We start from the raw sequence: 25402 nt of genomic DNA, 5'->3' as shown, positions 1-25402 counted from the left end.
TGAAGTCAGAAGGTGAAAATCCAAAGCCGGCTTCGACATAGATATTGTGCCCAGGCAGTGAGTACTGCCCAGACCATAGCACTCCTTGCTCTTCCAGGGCCTGGGCTGCAAGCCAAGTCAAGTCAAGTCAAGTCATGAAGCTTTATTTGGTGCATAAAAAATGACCATAAAAGCACAAACACATACATTGCATAATAATTACAGTAATTTACGGGATAAAAAAGCTACCTGAATATAACAGACACGATAATTTAAAAACACATACTTTTCCTAGCTTTTACAGATTGGATTAAAAACGTAGCAGTTAAAAAACAGACATCAACATGTTGCAAGTTAAAAATAAGACTCATAGCCTGCATAACTGTGCCCATGCCATACTTAAGAAATAGAGGTTTTAAATAGGTTGTTCGAAAATTCATATACAGTTTACAGATCAAAAGAAAGTGCAAAGTGCTTTGTGTAGATACACCATCACACATACATGGCCCCTGAGGATGTTTTTTAAGAGTTGGCAGAGCTACCAAGTGATGTGCTACACCAAACCTCAGCCTGGTTAGCACAAACTTGTGTGATGGCCTTGTCACCCATATTAAATAGAGGGGAACACCTTCAACAATAGTATGACTATTGTAAAATGTGACAGTTGATAAAGATCCGTTAGCAACAGCTCTCTTTCTCACAGAAAAGGCCAACAATTTAGATTTCAGCTCAGACTTTGGGATTAGAGCCGCTGCGCCAGGGTCAACCAAAACATTTAAATTAAAAATCTCAGAGAAACAACTAATCACCTATTTTAGCCAGGGTATATTAGAATATTTGTCCAACAGGAGACAACCCTCGATGATCGATCTAGTAAAAGATTTTTCCTCCTGAAGCCAGATTGACCACCAGATCATAAGTGGCCTCAGGGATAATTGATCGATCAGGAAGTTGGTGTCTATTTCCCGATGGATTAACTCGGTAGAAGCAGAAGTTGGCCACGACAGGAGCTTTTTTAAGAAATAATTTTCCTCCTGCTGCAACTTATGATCACATCTATGCCCCCATACACCGGCTCCATAGAGAGCAATAGTGACACACCTGGCTTGATAGATCTTAAGCATTTCATTTATACGTCGGTCCCCAACCTTATGAGCAAATCTAAAAACACCATGTGTGTTTTTTGCCATTTTGATGCGAATGTTTTTAAATTCGTTGGACCACGATCTATCTTTGGAGAAGGTTATACCAAGTTAACAAAATGTATCCACCTGACGCACCTTGTCTTTATCGATAAAAAAACAGTTAGAAGCTTTGCTTTTAGCCCCACAGGTCATGGTAAACGTTTTCCCCTTGTTAATTATTAGTTTTCTATCACTGATAAAGGTGGAAAATCTATTAATCAAACGCTGTAATCCTAACAGGGTTCTGGGGAGCAGGACAGCGTCATCGGCGTATAATAACACCGGCACTGGAGTTCCATTAATCATGGGGGCATCTGCTTTAACGCTTTTTAAAATCTCGTCGATTCCATTAATAAATAAGATAAAAAGGAGGGGGGCCAAGACACAGCCCTGTCTAATCCCTCTTTTAACTCCGAATTTCGGGGTGCATTCACCATTGGTGCCAAAACGCACACAAGTTGTTAGTTTCCTATACAGCCTGGCCAGAAAGTAGATTATGCCATCTGGTGCTCCTAACTGTAACAAGGTTGGCCATAAAATAGAATGGTCAACCATGTCATAAGCACTACTGATGTCTGCAAAGCAGAGGTATATTGACCCTGGTTTTGCTTCGGTGTATATCCCGATCAATAGATCAAGGTTTAGACACTGCTCAAGTGTACCCCGGCCCTTTCTGAATCCATACTGACTATCAGCGAGGATACCCTCTTCCTCGGCCCATTCCTCTAACCTTGCTAGCATAACTCGACTCATGATCTTGACTGAGGAGTCAAGAAGAGAGATCGGGCGGTAATTTTTCACCTCAGACCTACTTCCCTTTTTATGTATCGGGATAATAATTGATTCCCCCCATGTTTCAGGGGCCTCAGTACATACTGCAGCGTTGAAAACAATAGCCAGAAGAGGACTCCACAACTCCGGCACTGCTTTATATACATCGATGGGCACTCCATCGGGTCCCTGGGCTTTCCCCCCCTTGCTTGCCCGTATGCCAAGTTCAACCTCGCTAACTGTGATATCCAGGGGTAGGACTTCCCACCTTCTCAGGTCGGTATCCAAGCAGCTATTAGAATAAAAAATCTCTGAAAAATGGGCTATCCAATTATCACTCGGGACATTAGAAAGTTAACTCTGGCAGATTTTCGCCCTTAAGGAAAGGAGAGTTCACAGTAGCCCAAAACAGAGTACTATTAGAGCACTCAGCAGCCTGGTTAAGAGAATCCCACGCCAACTGCTGTAGCTCACTCTTCCTTTGCTTTAAGGCACACTTATATTCTCGTCTTAATTTTATTACAGAGTCAGAGTCCCTGGGGTTTTTGGCAAGGGCATGTTTTAATTCAGTTAATAGCCTGGTACATGAGTGGTCAAACCAGGCTGGTTCATTTTTACGCTGGCCCCCTTTAGGTTTGGTGAATCTGACATCAATAGATTTATTAATATCATTAAAAGCAGATAAAACCTGTTTATTGTCGGCACAGTTGTCAAGTATCAGAGAAATTTCTCCCATGCAATTCCTGACAATAGAGCCAGTTAATTCAGTAGCTTTATCCCCTACCCATCTTAAACGAACTCAGTTAGGTCTATGGGGTTCCAGATTGGAAACTGTGGTACCCACATTAACAAAACGGTCACCCCATAAAGTAGTTTTCAAGATTATACAATTATGGTCGCTTAGGGTAGAAGTTTCAATCCTAGGAGGTGCACAACAGGATGTAACATTAGAGGAGACGATCACATGGTCAATAACTGAGCTGGAGCACCGGTTCTTAAATGTAGGGATAATTTGGCCATTTTCGTCTTTTAGAATCCCCAGGATTTCCAGGTCATAACATCCCCAAAAATTATTTAAAGCATCTCCATATCGGTTGTGTCCAAAATGTAGATCATCCATACCGGTATCATCAATAAACCCACATATTTTCCCCATTGGCAATTCACATAGTGAGGTATTGAAGTCACCGACCCATATAAAATCAAAAGAGACATTTACATCTGAAATTAAATTTTCGAGAGTACTAGCCAGGTCATAAACGACTACTACCCTGGAACTATCGGAAATAATTTTGTAATAATTTACCAGAAGAATGTTATGATCACGCCCCTCTAATAACCAGAGAATCTGGGCGTGTGCTCCAACGGTAATATCCTTTTTACAATGATCGCGCGCCTAATGGATACTAGGATTAGTAGACCACCTTTGGCTCTACCTGGTCCATTCCCCTGCGCCTGCAAATTATAAGAAACAAAACCCTCATAGTTTACTTCATCCCTACACCATGTTTCCTGGAAACGATGGATATCGTAGCTATTAATAAAATTTGACCAGCCCAAGACGTTCCCCTTTGATTTCAGTCCTGCAACATTCCAACTAGTAATAATTATCCCATTATCCCCTGTACAGACCCTATCCGATGGCAAGGTTGCAATGGATCTATCTATTTCCCTTGGATTTCCAATAGGCGGGCCCTCACAATCATTTAACAGGTTGGAATTCCCCGGCCTGGTTAACGTGGAAACTGTAGGACTTTCAATTATTCCGGTTGCCGGGGGATTAATATCCTCGCACCGGGACAATGGATTGTCCAAAATAAGTCAATATTTGGAGTCCAGGCTGTTTAAGGCATGAAAGCGGTTTTGTAGTGGGATGGCTAGACCTGGTCTAAGAAAAGGTGAGAACGGGTTCGGTTGGTTAGTATCGATAGATGTTACATTACTGAGGTGGCTGTAAAAGAAGCCAAGCGGACGAGCACACACACTGTTTTCAGCAAACGGTAGGGAGGCTGCTCTAAGCAGAACTGTAGCAACGTGTTGGGGGTGCTTAAAATTAATAATGACAGTCTCCCGAGCTGGTCTTTCTGGAATCACCGATCCAGTTAACCCTTCTGGTGGTTAATATATCATTTGAGTAGGCGATTGGGAACCCACAGTGTTTATGCAACCATGAAACAGATTTATTCTTCAGAGAGTCGTGGGATTCCTGTTGAGACTGGCTTAAGTGGGTGTCAACCGGGGGAACATTAGTTAAAACAACCACGTAGGGGGCGCAATCTGGGGGGAGATTAATAAAGCGTCTTCTACTCACTCCCGTCCACCACCCTGTATTCTCACATCCTGTAGATACTTCGTTTCCCTGGCTCACTTGGTTTCCCTGACTCACTATGGGTAGTTGGACTGGTATGGCTGTTTGAATTACCCTAGTCCCCCCCTCAGATGGTAATGCTACTTCCTTGCTTACATTGTTACCCGTTTTTGTGACCTTGTTGGTTTCGGCCAGGGCAATATGAGTCTTCATTACTTCGTTTGAAACCTGATCTAATTTGACTACTAATGGCTTGATAATCATTCCATTTTGGCTTCAATGATGCTAACCAACAAATCGAATTGCTCAGGGTTCAGAGTAGTCATCCCTTCCTTTTCTGGGGCCTCAGTTCCCACTGGATTTTTAGGGGGTATATCACTCTTTTGATTTTCCTATTGCTCCCCCGTTTGTTAGGTAGCTTCTTACATGCCCTTACTACTCTGCGCACCGGAGAAGGTTGTTGTGAGATCTCGGAGAGATCATCATCTAGCGCAACCTGGCTTAGTACTGGGGAAACCAGTGTTTCATTAATAGATTTATTATTAATTATAGCCTGGTTGCCTTGATTACAGCTATTATCTAGCGCCGGTATATCAAAAGAGGTGGACACATTAGTGGGGGAAGCAGGGAGACTACCCCGGCTTAATGAAGCTCGCCGGTCATTGTTAATTTTGTTTACTACTTTAACTAAGTAGTTATCCATCGTGGCTGATGCTGAGGCAGTTTTAGCGGATCGAAGTTTAGACATTGTTTAAGCTTTGGGTAGGGCCAACAAAACCAATTTGTACTGCACCGTAGCTATCATGAATCACTCAAATTAAAAATGTAATACAAATATTACAATAGTATAACCTTAAAATTAAAACGTAATAGTCTCACAAATAATAGGGGATGAGTCTTATCTGCAGCTGCCAAAGTCCGTGGCCCAGCCCAGCCTTGTTCAGCCCCGGACTGTCACAGACTGCCCGCCCTTGTCCCGGGCTTCTCCCGGCGCCGCCTGCGCGCCGCCCGCAGGACAGGAGGCGTTCCGGTCTTTGTTGGCGCCTCCGGGCGCAGCCTGTGACGTTCCAGGTGCGCCTCTGCCACTGGGGCACCTGGGAAGTGTAGTCTACTGCTGGCCGTTTCCCTCACGGCGCTCGGTGAACTGCAGCAAGGGTGGTGAGCAAGTGCGGGGCTAAGCCGTTGCCTTCACAGCCATGTCAGTGCCTGCTGCGGTCAAAAAACGCCCCCCTCAGAGCGGTCGGCGCTCCGGTCTTTGTTGGCGCCTCCAGGCGCAGCCTGTGACGTCCCAGGTGCGCCTCTGCCACTGGGGCACCTGGGAAGGGTAGTCTACTGCTGGCCGTTTCCCTCACGGCGCTCGGTAAACTGCAGCAAGGGTGGTGAGCAAGTGCGGGGCTAAGCCGTTGCCTTCACGGCGATGTCAGTGCCTGCTGCGGTCAAAAAACGCCCCCCTCAGAGCGGTCAGCGCTCCGGTCTTTGTTGGCGCCTCCGGGCGCAGCCTGTGACGTCCCTGGGGCGCCTCTGCCACTGGGGCACCTGGGAAGTGTAGTCTACTGCTGGCCGTTTCCCTCACGGCGCTCGGTGAACTGCAGCAATGGTGGTGAGCCAGTGCGGGGCTAAGCCGTTGCCTTCACGGCGATGTCAGTGCCTGCTGCGGTCAAAACCCCCCCCCCAAGCCATTATTCCATGTTGACTGGGCCGCAACAGCTCTCCAGCCATGGCTGGCACTGATCGAAAGCTTCAGAATCAACATCAGGCACGACTCAGAGACCTAGTGAGCACCCCTAAGTAAAACCCTCCTCCCGCTGTCTCTCCACCTTCATTCCATGCCAGCCGTTACTGTTTTGTTACAAAACATGTAAACATTGAAAATATTCCGGCAGAGTACAGCTTCAATGCCCTTTTCGGAGCTGATTGTAGGGCAGATTCTGCAGTCAATTTGAAGTGTTAAATTGGATAATAGTAACATTTATTTTCTGCACTATGAACTCCTCTCTTGCATACTTTTTGTAACCACGTATTACTATTAATAATAAAAAATGTCCAATTTTTTTTAACTTTTTTTACATAAAATATGTTTTCTTAATCACAGCTGTTAACACTTTGTTCATTGCAGGACAGCAAATTGTGAAGCAGTTGCGAACATCCTTGTTTTCCTCCATTTTGAGGCAGGAAGTTGCGTTCTTTGACAAGACTCGAACAGGAGAGCTAGTAAACCGCCTATCAATGGACACTGCCCTTTTGGGCCGTTCGGTGACGGAGAATCTTTCTGACGGTCTGAGATCTGTGGCTCAGGTATCCGTTGGCATCGGAATGATGGTATGTATGTATGTATGTATGTATGTATGTGAGTGTGTGTGTGTGTTTTTTATTGTAAACGGCAAAGTACATTGTGCCGTCTTGCCATTGTTTATAAATCGTGTTTGCTAATCTCAGTGTCCCTCCATTTCCCTTTTAGACCCTTTGTGTAACCCTGCCCCAATACAACCTGTGGCTGCACCCCTGCCTATGCTTTCACCAATACCCCCACATCACTTTGGACTTCTATTTTTTGTACCCCAGTCTTCCTTGTAGCCTGTGTGTTCTACCCTGTCCTATCTCTGTGTGCCCTGTGTGTTCATGCACTCACCCTGTAGCCCCTTTATGTGCTACCTCTTGACTTGCAGCTCCCTGTGTGCTCACCACAGCCTCTGTGTTCCCGGCCCATGTAGCCCATTTACTTCCGCATGCCCTGCAACAACATTCAAAAAACACACAATTGATGTACGGAATGCAGAACAAATCAAAACATTTAAATCCATCATGCTTTTGCTCACTATGCCACCCCAGTTTAGACCTTGCCATTTGCAAATCAGTCTTGACCCTGGACCGCAAACAAGCATCCTAGGACCTGTTTCAGGGTTTCACCCCTCATCAGCCAGGAAAGCTTGAATCCAGTGGCACAGTGAGCTGGGGACCCACGTCTGGGCATACCCGGCGCACTTACGGCGAGAAAGCAAAAGACACACAATTGATGAACTCTCTGTGTGCCCACCACATCCTCTCTGTGTTTCCGGCCCCATGCAGACCATTTACTTCTGCGGCTTCATGCAGCCCATTTACTTCCGCATGCTCTGCAACAGTATTCAACAACCTTGTCCTGATCCTCCAGCCCCTTTGTGTGTCCCTAGTCCCCTTGAAGTGCCTATGCAGCATCCTGCTCCCCCGACCCTCAGTGCAGCCAACCAGCAGCCTGCAACCTCTGTGTGGGCCCCGCCTGCCCAGCAACTTCTGTCACCCCTGCAGTCTTAAGCTTGCTCTATTTTGTGTCCTAACCCTCGGCCAAGTGCTCCTTTTTGCCCCCTCCTCCCTTCTTTGTAGCCGCTCTTGGATCCAGTGCTTCCTTGCAATCAAACATTGCCCCCCCGCCCCCTTTCAACTCCCTCTTCTCCCACCCCATTGTTTCCCTCTCCTAATGTTTGTAAGCATTTAGAGAGGTTTCAATTAAGCACAGGATTTGGAGGGATGTGCCTTTAGCAACTCCAAACTCCAGAATATTTTTTTATCTCCCCTCCTACGTCCAAGAACATTAGAAACAATAAAAATGTGATGGGGTGTAGGGGGGTCTTGAAGGGCTTTGGACCACCTGGCTTCCCAGACGGAGAGGGTTCTTCGTAAACTTCTTCCACCACTTTGCCCAATGTGCCACCGACTTGCTTAGCCAAAGGGTGAAGAGGAATACATATTTTCCTCCTGCATTTGTGCCCAAGACCGAGGGAGGAGATTAAAAAGAAAACACAAGGGCAGTTGACCTTTCGATGGCCCCTGTCCCCTGCTCTTAGTAGGAAGAAAGGGCCAGGTGCGATGTGACTTGCCCCTCGTTGGCCCACAACACTGTGCGGGCCACAGAAGAGGGTCAACTGTCACTGAACATTGCTCACTATTATCTATCGAAAATGTGCCAATGGTTGGGTAGCTGCTCGCCATTTGTTATTGCTATTTGTTATTGCCAACATTGGCCTCATTTGACCTTGGGCAAGGCGAGGGGTAGTATGTCAAAATATAGGCCCTTGGGTAAGGTTAGAAGGGATGGAGGCATTTTGGTCCTCTAAAAGCTAGGTTGCTGTTATTAACCCCCTCATCTTTGGGGGTAATGAAAACACAGTTCGTATACTGTAGTTTACCCTATGCAAGTTTTCAAGTGAACCTTTTTCTCACCTCGGGAAGTGCTGGAGGACACAGGCGTCATCGTCCGTTAAGCAAGGCCTGCTAGCGACTTTATTTACCGCCTTGGTCAAGACGAGGGGAGGAGTTGGACCAAGCCACAGGAGGTACGTGGAATGGGCCTTTTTATAGTCTGGCCTAACAGCGCAGCTGTCACCAGACAATTGTGAGCATCACTCGAGAGGAGCTTTGGCTCTGCCCACATGTTGGGAGCCAAGAGTACGTGTTTTGGTTTTACAGAAGTTGTGTGCTTCCACAAAAAAAGTTATTTCCCTCCACTGCAGCTGTGTTCATTTTATTTATCCTGCTGGCCGAGATTGAACTTTAGGGGGTACTCTTTAACATTGCAATGCTGTAAAAGTTGGTTAGATAGCTAGGTAATTTATTCTGTATGACTTTCTCAGGCAGCAGCCTGGAAGTGAGGAGGGCAGTCATTGACCTAGATAGTTTTAGGTCTGGCTTGACAGTGCAACTGTACCTGTCCTAAGAACATGTAACCAAAAAGTTGTACAAAGTTCCCCTGGAAATAATCTTGTAATAGAGTCTCTCTCTCTGAATTAACTAATGAGGTCAAAAAACAGGGAACTAGGCAGGTCCCTTGTCGGAACTAAGAAACCTCACACAACTAATAGGCTGGATGACATGTTTCATTCAGCCCTATGGTTGTCTTGTCTCATCATCGGCTTCCTGCTCCAACGTCAGGCTGGCGTTGCAATGCCTGACGGGTAACAACGAGTGTTACACTTTTGTGGAGATCTTTTGTTCCTTGCCGTGGTTTGAGAGCGTGTGAGGGACCTAGAGAAGTGAAGTAGTGAGCGAGGTGTGATTTAAAAAAGGTTGGTTAGTCCACTAGGTATCCTTTATTCGTGTGGTTAGCCACCTTATTAAAAAGTGAGATGAGGGGTATCGAGAACCAAGGTTACATTAGTATGGCCTCATTTCAACCCTCATATGTGGTCAACATGTTTCATGCCCTAAAGGCAATTCTTCAGGACCGGATAGTGCTCATAAACTAATCAGGGGCCCAGGACTGGGCTATGGTGTATACAGTATACAACCTGGTAGGTCTGTGACCAGAGCAGGCTGGTGGTCCTGCGACACCGTCAGACCTAAGGATGAAATGAAGGTATTAATCACAGTATGTTACACGCTAACTTGTTGCATGTCACAACCTTCCCAAGTTTAAACATAGCACCCGGGCATCAGTGATCATCTAAGTGCTTGAAAGTATAGAAGTGAACTCGTGAGGAGAGAGAGACTTTAATTGTTTATTAAGTATATGATAACCAAAACGCTAGACTAACCTAAGAGGTCCTTGGTATTACAAAGAAACAGACCTCTACTCAGAGTTAGTATCCAAATACGTTTTGGTTATCATATACTTAATAAGCAATTAAAGTCTCTCTCTCCTCACGAGTTCACTTCTATACTTTCAAGCACTTAGATGATCACTGATGCCCGGGTGCTATGTTTAAACTTGGGAAGGTTGTGACATGCAACAAGTTAGCGTGTAACATACTGTGATTAATACCTTCATTTCATCCTTAGGTCTGACGGTGTCTCAGGACCACCAGCCTGCTCTGGTCACAGACCTACCAGGTTGTATACTGTATACACCATAGCCCAGTCCTGGGCCCCTGATTAGTTTATGAGCACTATCCGGCTCTGAAGAATTGCCTTTAGGGCATGAAACATGTTGACCACATATGAGGGTTAAAATGAGGCCATACTAATGTAACCTTGGTTCTCGATACCCCTCATCTCACTTTTTAATAAGGTGGCTAACCACACGAATAAAGGATACCTAGTGGACTAACCAACCTTTTTTAAATCACACCTCGCTCACTACTTCACTTCTCTAGGTCCCTCACACGCTCTCAAACCACGGCAAGGAACAAAAGATCTCCACAAAAGTGTAACACTCGTTGTTACCCGTCAGGCATTGCAGCTCCAGCCTGACGTTGGAGCAGGAAGCCGATGATGAGACAAGACAACCATAGGGCTGAATGAAACATGTCATCCAGCCTATTAGTTGTGTGAGGTTTCTTAGTTCCGACAAGGGACCTGCCTAGTTCCCTGTTTTTTGACCTCACTAGTTAATTCAGAGAGAGAGACTCTATTACAAGATTATTTCCAGGGGAACTTTGTACAACTTTTTGGTTACATGTTCTTAGGACAGGTACACTGGACCCCTATAAATATTGTCCTTTTTCCGTCCCCTTCTGTTGTTTACATATATTGCGTGGGCTGCCCCCACGGGACACTTAGGCTACCAAGAGTGACACTACTTCACTTCTCTGGACCTACACCCACTGGGTTTTGTTCCCAGAACTCCACAATTGTGGTTTAACTAACCACTTCAAACACACCAAAACCTGGCCACACTCCGCGAAAATATGGAAGATGTACCGGGTCTCAGCTTTGATGAGGACGCCATTGCTGAAGCCCTTAGGGCAGCACCCAGCTTACTCACCATCTCGGCTGCCTCTGCCTCTGGCGCTACCAATGATGATTGGGTCATACTGACCGAGATGAAGAAAGAACTGATAAGGATTACGATACATGGGACAATGATGACTGAATACCTGAGAAGTAACATTGCCCCACAGGGCCTTATCGTTAACATTATACCCAGACTCTTCTTAGAAGACAAACAATTTAAGGTCGACTGGGTCCAGGTATCCTGGAAATGCACTAAAGATTTACTCTTTTTAATTGTGCAAACAGCAAAACGATTATCTGATGCTCTATTAGAGAAAATCACAGCCATAGAAGCCACGATGAGGAGTGCGGTCAACAAGAACAACAAGGCCAACTTCACCACAAAATTATCTGATATCAATCAAGAAATGGCTGATCACCACGAATATCTCCTGAATCAAAAAAACAGCCAAACTACAGAAAGATATCTCAAAGTTCGAGAAGGAGAAAGTATACCCATACTTGAAGGATGGCTTCAAGAGTAAAAAGACAAGCTACTCCTCGGATGACAACTCGGACAATAATAGTAGACGAGGCTCCACTAGCAGTGATTCCAGTGGAGGATATAACCCAAAGAACAACCGGGCCCCACAACGCCCCAACTGGCAACCAGGTTACCACCAAGGACCTGTGTTCCAAGGGCCCCCACACATGGCACCCCCGTGGCAGTACCCCTTCTACCAACAGGGTCCGCCACAATTTTTCCCTTTGAACCCGCCACCTTTTCAAGGCAGAGGTTGGGGCAGAGGAAGAGGGCGAAAGCGAGGCGGACAGAAAGGGGTCCAGTGGCAAGACCAGCCAACACCACAGACTACGGTAGAAACCAGGAGTGCAACCAGGGGGAGAAGAGTTTGACGGTGAACCTCTCAAAAAGAGTCTTGACCCCCACTGAAAATAGAATTTTAGAAAAGGGACTTGGTTTCGTCCCTACTCCTACTCCAGACAATTTTCAAGAAATGATTGAAATTAAACAACTCTTCAGAAAGATACGCCTGCGAGCTTTCTTTGGTGACAAATCTGAACCAGAAAATCCAGATACAGGACTACGGAAACCCTCCACTTACACCCCTACGGATGGGATGGTCCCCCCGGAGATTCTGGCATTTGAAAGAGCGGTTCTAACCAGCCTTACAAAGAAACCGCATATCAACCAATTCAATAATCTGACCAAGGCAGAGAGACAAGCCTCCCATGCTTTAGGCAATGACAACACCATCGTCATTAAACAGGCGGACAAAGGGGGAGCCACGGTCATCCAAGACTATGATGAATATGACCGGGAATGTAGACGACAACTGTCTAACAGTACCCATTACAGACCCCTCACCATAGACCCCACCAAACGTCTGACAACTACCATCATGAGTCTCGTGATTGAGGGTGAAACAAATGAATGGCTAACCAAGAAGGAAGCAGAATTCCTCATTACCACCGAACCGGTAACGCCCTATTTCTACACACTACCAAAAATTCACAAGGGGGTCACCCCGGTGCCAGGCAGGCCCATTGTGTCCGGAATAGGCTCCTTACTGGAACCACTGTCTCAATTTTTTGACGTATTTCTACAACCTATAGTTAAGAAAATTCCATCTTTTCTTCAGGACACCAGAGATGTCCTGCGCTTGATTGATGATATGGATGGTAGGGAAAATGTCGATCTTATATTGACATTGGATGTGGAAGCCCTATATACAAACATCCCCCAGCAAGCAACTTTAGAGGCAGTAGAGTCTGTGTTGAGGTCGGAGGAATGGACATCACCCACCCCCATCTCATTCATCATGGCTCTAGCAAGTATAGCTCTGACGGAGAATTTTTTCAGATACGAGTCACAGCTGTACCATCAGATCCGTGGCACGTCTATGGGTTCAACATTTGCGCCAAGCTTGGCATGTATATACATGGCCACCTTTGAGGAGCACTTCATCTACTCCACTGATACCAATCCGTTTCTTGAACACTTGACCCTATGGCGTCGCTACATCGACGATATTTTGATCTTCTGGAAGGGGGACCGGGCCAGTTGCGAAGCCTTCTGCACATGGATTAACCTCCAGAACCAATTTCTTAAATTCACGGGCACCATTTCCGAACAATCACTCCCCTTCCTCGACCTTACCATCAGGTTGGACCCCACAGAGATCACCACAGGAAAGAGACCGACAGAAACAGCCTCCTCCTGTACCATAGCCATCACACCAGGGCATTGAGGGAGAACTTGCCATTCGGGCAATTCCTGCGGATCCGCAGAAACTGCACGTCAGTGATTGACTACAAACGAGAGGCTTCTACCCTACAACATAAGCTCCAGGATAGGGGCTACCCGACGAGACTCCTCAAACAATCAGTCAAAAGAGCACTCAACAATAACAGAGAAGCCCTTTTGGAGACACACACAAAGGCTACAGAGGATGTCATCACATGTGTAACGACTTACACCAAAAATTCCACTTTCATTAAAAAAACGGTAAATTCCCACTGGGGGATCATTAATTCAGCTGGACTAGATATTCCACGCCCACGCTTTGCCTTTAAAAGAACTGCCAACTTGAAGGATACTTTGATCCATACTCCACCAAAGAAGACGAGCACTCTCCCCCAGAACACACTTTGGGACTTACCACCAGTTGTCGGTCATTTCCGATGTGGCAACTGCGTCGTCTGTCCCCAGTCCACACAAAGCAAAGAGATCATGCTATCATATACATTTACTTGGCACCTAAACAAGCATACTAACTGCAACAGTAGCAGATGTATTTACATGCTCACATGCACCTGCGGTCTCAACTACATAGGTATGACGATGCGCACTGTCAAAGTGCGCATTATTGAACATAATAGTAACATCCGCAGTGCAAAAACAAACACATGGTTATATGAACACTGCAAACAAGCTGGCCACTCAGCCGAGAGCATGAAATGGGTGGTCTTAGAATGGCACCCCACCATTAGTCAGCAAGCACTACACAGAATTGAACAGAGGTGGGTGCACCGTCTGCAATTAGACACCTGTGGGCTCAATGACTCAGTCCCTTGGAATCTGCTAGCCAGATAACAACCATGATGCTCCACAAGCATTCTGCCTGGTCCTTTTTTTTTTTTTTTTTTTTCCCTAATGAGTGAGTTTATTCATTTCCAGCTCAAGTTTTTTTTTATCAACAGTCAAATTTAGGTAAACAACGTATTCAAATAGATGCTTGACAGCAAGAAATGTTGTCACCTTTTCAGGTACCTTTTACTCAGACTCTGAAGATGAGGCCACATTAGAACAGTTGATTAGAATGGTGGAAAATATGGCCTACATGGGGAAGGAGGAAACCTTTGATAACATATGAACTACCAACCATGTTTCTGTTAATTTTTTAAACTAGCAACAGAACGGATGACATAGCAAGTTCTGCATACAAGGAAGGAGATGGTATCAAGATCATCAACAACTCTACCTGAAGACAGGGACACAACACTATTGGAATATAGCCGTGATATCACTATTTTCTTTCTGAATTCCTCTGAGATCATCATTGCATGATTATGCTATCTAAGGGGTTATCATTTATACCCTCACAAGGAGTTAATAGGTTTGAACTGTATAGGGATTTCTTTATTTTGTTGATACATCTATTTTTTTAAATTATTTTTTAATTTTTTTATTTTGGCAAATTCAGACAAATAACATAAGTAGATCAAAGTAAACAATGCAGGATACAACTTGAATATATGTCTTATGTTGCAATATGGTATCTAAGATATAATCTTTCGCCAGTTATAAGTATAATAATGGAGTAAAAGTAAAGACAACCAAACCTATATACATTTTATCCATGTCAAATAGCAGCATTATTCTGAGCCAACAAAGCGGAAAATCATATAGTCCATAAGGGAAAAATGTAGAGCGAAAAGAAGCAGAGTAAGATAAAACAAATCATACATTCAAATCAAGATTTCCACTTTCAGTGTCATACCATTTAGTAATGGGCTCCCACAGCTGTTTACCTATTGCCCTCATTTTCCTACCTCTTGTGGCATAGATTGCGACTTCCTGTTTATAAATGGCAATAAATCGACCAAGCCACATTTGAAAGGTAGGGGGGTCTGCATCTTTCCATCTAGCTGCCAATATTATCCGAAGTACAGCATATCCCAGAAAGAGTACCGCCTGTTCTTCCCTATTGTGATCCAGGGAGTCATCATGGCCTAATAAATACAACGTTGTAGAGTCTCTTACCCGATGCCCAAAAATTTGGGCCCAGTACTCTAGTATCATAGCTTTAACTATTGCCAATGAAGGACATTCGGAAAACATATGCAAGAGATTTGCAAGTGATTGTTTACATCTAGGGCAATTGTCATCAGTTCTCAGCCCCCAAGCAAATAATTTTGCTGGTGTATAGTATAAATTGTATATGGTTTTATAATATTGGGCCTTTAAATTAGAAGCTATAAAGAGCTTTGCTGAAAGGGCTAGTGAGAGATCAATATCTACATTGGGGTTTGCTAATTTCGAGGCCCAAGATTGTTCCGTTCGCTCGAGGTCGTCTGGAGTATTGGTCATAAACATCTGATATAAAACCCCAATTCTTGTAGAGTTTTTCCTTATACTGTCCAATAATGGTATATTATCTAGTAGAATTTTTGGTGTAATATTGCAGATGGTGGACGATATTTGATAAAATTTTAGAAAATCGCAAACTGGGATGTTGTATCTTTCTTGAAAGGAGTCAAAAGATGATGGAATGCTATGACCAAAAAAGTCACCTATTGTATTAATTCCAAGGAGCTCCCACCTCTTGGATCTAGTGTCATTAAAGATGGCGGGAATAATCTTACAGTGCCATAGTGGTGTATATTTCGTAAATGTAGGAATATCCATATGTTTACAAATAGCTTTCCATACTGCTCGCGCATCTAATACTGTCTTTAATTTAATTTTTTTGTAATATGATGGTTCCACCTGTCTTAAAAACAGGCTCTTATATTTCTCCCCCAAACTAAGCTCATATATCGATGGAATATATGGGGCTATAGTGGTTAACGCCCCAGATTTCGCGGTCAAAAGTGGGTCCATATATTGCACTAATGTTGCCCAAAAATATAATCTTAAATTTGGTATAGCTAGGCCGCCCCTATCTTTAGGTAGCGCCAGCAGAGGGAGGGCCCGTCTTATTTTTCCATAACTCCAAATAAACCTCGAGATAAGGGAATTGATAATCTTGATAAAGTGTTCTCCAGGCAGTACAGGGATTGCTCTAAAAAAATATAACACCCGTGGAAATAAGTTCATTTTAACATAATTGGTCCTACCAATTATCGACAGATGCAGGTTATCTATCCTTCTAAGATCTACTTTAATTCTATCAATAAGAGGGGAGTAATTTAAATCGCTAATCTTGCTTACTTCCGTAGAGAGGCATACTCCTAGGTATGTAGCTTGTTTTACCCTGAGTACATTTTCGTAGTGAATGTTATTAGTGGCTAATACCATCGTTTTATCACTGTTCAAAGAGTACCCTGAATATAGCCCAAATGCCTGAGTGATTGCCTCAATTTCGAGAATTGCCTCAGAGGGATTTGTAGTTATAACAGCGACATCATCTGCATATGCCATGATTTTCGTGGAAAAAGACCCGGTAATGACTGGTTGGATTGCGGGTGACATTAATAGCTTCTGAATAAGGGGATCAATATAAAGGGCAAATAAAGCCGGGGAGCATGGGCACCCCTGCCTTGTGCCTCTTTGAACCTTGATAAACTCCGACTCATTGCTACCTATGGTGATTTTAGCTGTGGGGCTGAAGTATATGGCTTTAATGGCATTAATAAAGTTGTTACCAAAGTTCTTACTTTTCAGAATGTTCCAGAGAAACTGCCATGATACTCGATCAAATGCCTTCTCGGCATCGAGGAGGATCATCGACATCTCCCCCCCCGTGGCGCCCATGATGTCAAACAGGGTTATGGCTCTCCGCGTATGGTCTGTGGTATCTTTGCCAGGGTTGTGATTAGTACAGTACACTTCGAGATATCCTACATACTCGGCTAGGTCACCGTTTTTCTTCCCCCCACTAGTACTATAGTCTCCGATCCCCCTTCAAACATGGCACGCACTGTGGGCATAATATCACCATTCATCACGCCAGCTGTGTGCACAAATATCAGATGTTCTAGAGCGGCTGCGTCAATTTCAGACGTCCCTCGGCCCCCCTGTATTCATGAACAATTATACTTTCGGGGATTCCATAAATACCTTCTAGAAGGGAGGGACCGGTACTTGGCGTCCTTAGAAACCCATCGTACGTGAAAGTGGGTTCCTCGGTTCCTTGTAATAAGATATCTTACACCCCGTTCCAACATGGCTCACACCGCCTATTCCCTAACATTAGAGGCACCTGATTGGCCGCTTCGCCACAAACGTCATCAGGGACACGCCCCCCTACTGGGACTCGTACACTCTGTATTTAATGGCGGAAGGGTCTCAAGTACGCCACCGGCTGTTCTGAGTGTTGTCACACGCCGGAGTGTGGGGGTAGGTTCAGAATGGCGCTGGCCTCGTGCAATTCAGGTAAGCCTGCTGTGTCTGTAACAGGACTCCCGTGTTGACTACTGACGGACATCCTAGCGAGGCCGTTTGGGTCTCGTTCGTCCGCCAGCCTGCGGTCATTGGAGACTGCCCTCGCCTGACTCTCCGACGCTGGCTGCTGGGGGGCTTGCGCTATCACCACGGGATCAGTTACTTACGGACACTTGCACCGTTGGTCCCCCCCACGACCCTGGCGTGTTCGCGCAGCACCTGCGGGCGGCGTCGCGAGTCAGGGCGCGCGGTATGCCTTACCGAGCAGTGCAGCCTGGTGGGACAAGACTCCATACGGGCTGCTGGTCGTCCCTATAAATTTATCTCCATGACCCCTATCTAAAGTCCTGACCCCTTACTCGTAAACTTTGCAGGTCCCACAAGAACAAGCCGCGTGGACTTACACAGGGTTTACAAGGGTAAGCCACAACACCTGCTATCTGTCAGCCTACTTCTATCCTAATCCTTGAGTTCCCCCTTCCCACTCAGGGGGATATTGGCCCCTCAGAAAACGCTAGACTAACCTAAGAGGTCCTTGGTATTACAAAGAAACAGACCTCTACTCAGAGTTAGTATCCAAATACGTTTTGGTTATCATATACTTAATAAGCAATTAAAGTCTCTCTCTCCTCACGAGTTCACTTCTATACTTTCAAGCACTTAGATGATCACTGATGCCCGGGTGCTATGTTTAAACTTGGGGAGGTTGTGACATGCAACAAGTTAGCGTGTAACATACTGTGATTAATACCTTCATTTCATCCTTAGGTCTGACGGTGTTGCAGGACCACCAGCCTGCTCTGGTCACAGACCTACCAGGTTGTATACTGTATACACCATAGCCCAGTCCTGGGCCCCTGATTAGTTTATGAGCACTATCCGGTCCTGAAGAATTGCCTTTAGGGCATGAAACATGTTGACCACATATGAGGGTTGAAATGAGGCCATACTAATGTAACCTTGGTTCTCGATACCCCTCATCTCACTTTTTAATAAGGTGGCTAACCACACGAATAAAGGATACCTAGTGGACTAACCAACCTTTTTTAAATCACACCTCGCTCACTACTTCACTTCTCTAGGTCCCTCACACGCTCTCAAACCACGGCAAGGAACAAAAGATCTCCACAAAAGTGTAACACTCGTTGTTACCCGTCAGGCATTGCAGCGCCAGCCTGACGTTGGAGCAGGAAGCCGATGATGAGACAAGACAACCATAGGGCTGAATGAAACATGTCATCCAGCCTATTAGTTGTGTGAGGTTTCTTAGTTCCGACAAGGGACCTGCCTAGTTCCCTGTTTTTTGACCTCACTAGTTAATTCAGAGAGAGAGACTCTATTACAAGATTATTTCCAGGGGAACTTTGTACAACTTTTTAGTTACTTGACAGTGCAACCTACACTAATCTTATTATACAATTCTTTGCTTCCACACTAATACATATTCATTCCCATGCTCGTTACTAGTAATGGTTCGTATTACCATATAACATTCCTTTAAAGCCAGACCTATTGGCATTGCCAGCACTTGTTTATTTTTTCTCTGCCCAGCCTGCCAAACATGCCAGGGTGACCGTTTCATACGTGGATGTGCTTTCCTTTCAACTTATGACTTAAAAAGCATGAAGCTTCTTTCTTTTTTTTCTTTTTTTAGATCTCCCCTACACACATACCTAACCTTTTTTCCGAAAACCTATTATCCACAATACAATATATACATAGAGTGCGCTTTGGATCGGCCACTTGTTCACGAGTGGATGGTTTTATTGTCTACCTCAATTACATTATGTGAAAAGAGGCGTCCCTTACCCCCAATCCGTCCAACCCCCACAGGGAACCTAGCAGTTCTATGATAGGGGCAGTGGTGCTCATCGTGCCCTGGTCCACGGTCTGCGAGCTGCCCAGCCTACTTCCCACACCCACCAAACCTCTTTAGTGTGCCATTGCAGGGTGGGAGGCAGAATCCACCAATACTTAACTGGTTGACAAGTGGTCACGTCGGACAGGTGGGTCCTATAGATGGTTCACAAGGGATACACCTTACCCTTTCTCTCTTTTCTTCCGCACCTTCCATCGTACCCTCAGTGATTGACGGATGACCATTCCTCTGTAATGAAGATATCAGTGCAAGCCCTTTTGGCCAAAGAGACTGTCGATGGGGTGCTGGTACCAGAAGTAGGATGCATTTGTTATTGTCGCTACTTTCTGGAGCCTAAGAATGGCAGAGGTTTTTGGCCTATTCTAGATCTGCGCCCTCTCAATGTATTCCTCTGGAAGAAGTTCAAAATACTCACACTGGCAAATTTCTTCCCTGCGCTGGTCTCTCAAGACTAGATAGTAGTGTTGAACCTGCAGGACACCTATTGCCATATTCCTGTTCTGCCGGCTCATTAGCATTACCTGCGGTTTGTGGTGTGAAAGGAGCATTTTCAGTTTGCTGTGCTTCCCTTTGGTTTCACGAGCACCCCTTAGTTAATAACGAAAATTATGGCCTTGGTGGCAGCATATGTTCGTAAGTCAGGGGTGCCATTCTACCTCGACGATTAGTTGTTAAAGACAGGCTCCTCCTAGGCATCCATCAACCACCTCTAGAATACGGCGAACCTCCTGTCCATATTGGGGTTCACTATCAACATGATGATGTGACACCTGACTCCATCTCAGACGCTCCCCTTCATCCGGGACATTCTGGACACAGTTTACTGTCTTTCCTTTACCCTGGGAAAGAGTCCTTTCAGCCTCAGTCCTGGATTTCAGTGAGGTAGACTCTGAGGCTGCTGGGATTGATGGCCTACAGCATCTTGCTGGATGAGCACGCCAGGTGGCATATGGTGGTTGTGCAGTGGGTTCTGAAGCCCCAGTAGTCTCAGTATCAGGGGGACCTCTCCAACCACTTTCAGATTTCAGAGGAGACTGCACATGGACCACGACTGAGTCAGTGGCAGACTTGTTTCCTTTCCCCACCTGGAGCGGACAGTGGTGACTGATGCATCGCTTCTGGGTTGGGACGGCCATCAGTAGGAGGTGGCGATCTGAGATCTTTGGTCCTGGCGGAGTTGCAGCTTCACATCAATCTTCTGGAGCGGAGAACCATCTCTCGACTTGGAAAATGTTCCTACCACCCATCAAGGGTATTCTGATGAATGCTCATGGACAGTACCATTGTCATGTTGACCCGACTGAATCATCTGGACATTTGTCTGATTGTCCACCACCTGGTGGGATCATTAAACGCCTGCGACGCCTAGCAGATCACAAATGGCAGCTACATTCTCAAGGCCTCTTCCAGCAATGGGGAGAGCCATGGTTCAATCTCTTCACTACCTCCAAAAATGCACAGTGCATCACTTTTGAAGAAAGAGTTTCCAAGAAGGCTGTCTATTGGAGACCTGCTTCCTATCTACCTATTCTGCTCCGAGTTCTGAAGAAGAGAGAGAATAATTGGGCTCAGTCATCCTAGTGGATTGAGTTGGGATAGTGTGACACCTGAAACATCTGAGCATCTGTATCTGATCAGGCTGTTGCTTCTGGAGGATCTTCTGTCACAGCAGCAGTGCCAAGTCTTGCAGTTATCCCTGCACAATCTACACCTCCATGCGTGAAGATTGAGCAGCGGAAGTTGACTGCATTTGATCCCCCTCTCGAAGTAGTGGATGTCATCTTGGAAGCCAAGCGTCCTTCTGCAAAATCTGTTTATGCCGGTCGCTGGAACAAGGTTGTGGCCTTGGTGTTGCACCCAAAATATGGACACATTTGAAAGTTAAACTGTTGGATATGTTACTGTTTATGCCTTTGGCCCAGCTAGGACTTGCATTGTTAAAGGTTATTTTTTTGGACATTTCAGCTTTTTGCTTTTACCAGACCAACCGCCCTTGTTTAAATCACCTGTAATGATAGGTTTTCTCGAAGGTTTGGCCCACATGTTCCCTCCCAAACCCTTTGTGATGCCAGTGTGGGACCTTAAGTTGATCGTTTCTTTCCTTATGTGTACTTCTTTTGAGTCATTGCGTAGTTTTTCCTTACCTCTCCTGACCCCAAAGACGGTCTTCTCATCATGATAACGTCAGCTCTTGCATGAGTGAACTTCAAGCTCTGTCAGTCCTGCCTCCCTACACCACCTTCTTTCAGGACAAACTGGTGTTTAAGTTCTAGAGAGGCTTTCTTCCCAAATGTGTTACTTCCTGTTACGTTGGTCACTCCATCGCTCTTCTTATGTTAATTTCACTTCCTCACCCCTTAAAGAAGGAGGAGATGCTACATTGGTTGGACCCCCAAATAGTGCTCAGTCTTTACAGCGATCATATTGAACACCATTGGGTGGACAGTCTGCGCTTAGTGGTGTTTTCTAGAGCGAACAAAGGCAAAGCATGTAGAAACTGCCTTTGTCCACGCAGATAGTTCTCTGCATTAAGAATCTGCTACACAATGGCCTTAGAAGCAGCCTCCAGAGAGGATGATGGATACTTGCAAGGCCAAGGCTGCTGCCACTGGGTTAGCAGGCAAAGTACCTGTCCCTGATATTAGTCAGATCCAACTGGAAGGGCCTTTTGGCCATTTGGTCCTGCTAGACATTTTGGTCCGTGTCATTCCACAGACACACCAGCTGAGAGGTTGTCCTTTGATATCTATTCTGAATTTGAGGAATCTGTGGTTAGAAGTTTTCATCAGAAGAGCAAGTTACTTAACTTTGGTAATGGTATGTTCGAGGCATGTGATGCTGTAGATACACATGCTGTGCATAAGTCTGCCATCTAATGGTGGACTCAGATGATTGCAGTTTTTTTCCTTCAAAAAAAAATTTCGAGTCACGAGGATATTGGACTTTTCCTCTTGAAGATACCGCAGATGGGCACCTACTCAATTATTAGATTGTTTTTTCCCCGGTGACAGGTCTGGACGTACTCTCTGGTGCTCCGGTTTGAGATCATCTCCGTTTCCCTTCGGTTCACCGGTAGTTCTTGACTGTATTGTCTTGATAGCTTAGTTCTTTTCCACTTCAAGCACAAACAATCCACTGCGTCAAATCACTGGACTCGCTGTAGCAGCCTTTGGGCCATGCCTGGCTGGGCTTTTTTCCATTCTTCCAGTTGAAACCGAAAACATGCTGCTGATGGAAAGCAATCTGTTCCTCTTTTGTCCAAAGTTTCACACAAAATACCCCCATACCAACCAACACTCTGTCCGTAACCTATGCCTCTCACCCTATCATTGAGAAGATACCAGTGGGGCCTGCAGGTCCTTTTGATCTAAAAAAAAAACCTTTGGGACAGATTTGCACGGCCTCTAGACATGCAGCACAGAGACTACACACCAGACACCTTTGGCCAGTCAGACTGGGAGGAAGAAGAGGTCTCAGCAGCAGTTTTGGAGTCCGTCTCCATACAAGACTCCAGCTTCGAATCAGCACCGAACAAGACCCACTTCACATGGAGTCTTCAGATGTTTGTCGGACCGTGGGAACAAATGCCCCTGATCTGCATCCTACCTAATTGGCTCCGGACGAAAAGCCTGCTCACCATCCACCACTGCACAAAAGCCATAGCACCGAAACATCGGCCAACAGCAGGGGCCTCCACATCAAAATTTTACTCAAAATGGACATACTGAAGCATATCTTTGGTACTTAAACCAAAAGCACATAGTTGTATGGCACCGACCACTCAGGCACCGAAACAGAAACCGGCATCAGCACCGAAATGCTGTACATTCGGACCTAAAAAAACACCCAAGACTATTCTCAACACCATGCAAGAAAGGCTTGATCCCAGACAAAATACCTTACACTTTCAGCCCGGTACAAAGAATATCGTTCTGGAACTGACAACGTCTCCAGTACCCAAAAGGCAACTGGCTTTCGAGGATGCTATTATTCCGCCATACAGCCTCCATAAAAGAAGGAAACGGATAAAGCCACAAGCCTCCTACATATACCTCTTCCAATCTCTTCACCATCCCCTCCCCATACCAATACTCCTTCACCTGCTTCACCACAGCAGTCAGAAGAGTGCACCATTACACCTCACACACAATTACCTATCAGGGATGCAATTCAGAGGGCAGCTGTGTTGGAGTGAGTGTTGGATTTCCGCTGGGACACGTGACCAGGATCAGGAGCAGGAGCAGAGCGGAGTGGAGTGGAGCCGCTGCGGAGCGAGGCTGCTGCGTGCAGGCAAGAGCGGGAGCCGGCATAGAAAAGACCCGGGGTCGAGCGGAGAAGTGCAGTACAGGACTGAGCAGGTTGGTGTGGCTCCCCAGTGCCCACTGCTTTTCCCGCTCCCCCAAGTAACCCATTGCTAGCACCCGCAGCCCGAAAGCCCGCGGGCCCGCTTTCTCCATTCACACTCGCTTTTGCTTCCACCCTCGCTGTTCCATCCCGTCCCCAGGCGCAAAACATAAGGTAGCGCCGTGTGGGGAGGCTGGGATGCCAAAAGAACTGCGGGGTGAGTGAAAACCCAAAGCCCAAAAGTGAACGAGGGAGCAAGCCGGCGGCCCAGAGCAGAAGTTGCGCCACACGGAGAAGTGTTGGTACGATACGGTACTGCACGGCAGAGAACTGTGTGAGCCCAAAAGTCTCAGTAGCTGCAACTGAAGGCTCCTGAAGGCGGCAAGGAGAGTCCAGTAGCCGTCTGTCCTGCAGTGCTCTTGGGCAGAAGGGAAATGTACTGCTGAGCAGAGTGCCATCGTAGGAGAGACGGGGGGGGGGTCCGCCCCAGAGAAGTAAAGACCCATAAGGACCCCCATAAGACCCCCAAAAGTGCTCCAAGTGACGGACACTGAGACAGCCAGTCCGTAGCCGCAGACCAGACCAGACCAGAGCCTCCAGTAGAACGTCTGCCACACAGCAAAAGATTGGCTCAAGCTCCACCCACGGACTTGTCTGCCTGCCGGCCTGCCAACCTGCTTGTCTTTAGTTCGGAGCTGCTTGGAACTGTAAAGAGTGGTGAGGAGTGGCGAGGAGGGCCGTTACTGGTGTCTGGTGTCTGGCGCTCAGCTTTGGGCAGGCAAGATTCGTGCAACAAGTAGACATTTGCGTAACCCAGGTGTAATCCTTTCCTCCTCGTTGCCTTTTCCCCTGCCATACAGCCCCCGGAATTCAAGGAACCTAAGGGAGTGAGGTCAGTCGATCACAGGGCGTGGCCTAGGGTCTAGCACGAGAGCAGTTGCCGTTAGAGGCGGCTGCCAAGTAAGAGCCCGGGGGCAGCCTTGGCCAATCTGACTAGGTCCGATTTGGCGGGCGGCACCTCCTGAGCGCTCCGCTCAACTGCAAGACCTGTCCCCTACCCCCTGAACCCAGCAGCTATCCAGTTACCACCGCCCAACCCTCACGCCCGCCTCAACCTCACTCTCCTGTGTAGGATAAAAATGCGCTACGGAACCAAACGCCAGGCGTCATCAAACAAACCACCACGCAGCAAAAAATCTAAAAAGTCAGACGCCCCTACGCAAGCACAAGTACCTTCGCCCCTAGTCGTCTTGCGGCAAGACGGTGGCATTGGCGACGGTGTGGGGACAACCGAGGTTGAAGGTCTCTCCCAGCCCCTAACCAGCCCGGGACGTTTACCAGGCTTTCAACAAAAGATCAATAAATTCTTCTTCCTAAAAGACCCCGTCTCAGCTCTGTTGGCACCAACAAGGGAATCAAGGAGCCTACCAAGTCCTATTCAACCAAACAGTACGACAAATCATAGCCACTCCGGGACTTCACACAGCCGCAAATTGCTGATGGAACATATCCAAATTTTAGAATCTTTCACTCAACATCCATCAGCGTCATTAACTGAACAAGTACTCAAACCTACTTAAAAAAAAACGGAATTGGTTCGGGCAATGATTCACAACTCCAGTTCCTCACAGAAAAAAATGACAATAAACAAGACTGTGCAAAATCTAGTCCAACCTGTACCCATA

General features: G+C 46.1%; 1 protein-coding gene across 2 annotated transcripts in view; it reads left to right on the top strand.

Annotated features, from left to right (window-relative positions):
* ABCB10 (ATP binding cassette subfamily B member 10) overlaps nt 1–25402 on the top strand; it is an 878274-nt gene that overhangs the window by 161876 nt on the left and 690996 nt on the right. For both annotated transcript variants that reach the window (XM_078648832.1, XM_078648833.1), the window contains exon 3: nt 6359–6561. In XM_078648832.1, coding sequence (XP_078504958.1) covers nt 6359–6561 — 203 coding nt within the window. The remainder of the gene's footprint in view (nt 1–6358; nt 6562–25402) is intronic.

Source organism: Lissotriton helveticus, chromosome 6, assembly GCF_964261635.1.
Source record: "Lissotriton helveticus chromosome 6, aLisHel1.1, whole genome shotgun sequence".
In the NCBI taxonomy this organism is placed as follows: Eukaryota; Metazoa; Chordata; class Amphibia; order Caudata; family Salamandridae; genus Lissotriton; species Lissotriton helveticus.
This window is presented reverse-complemented; position numbering and strand designations above follow the sequence as displayed.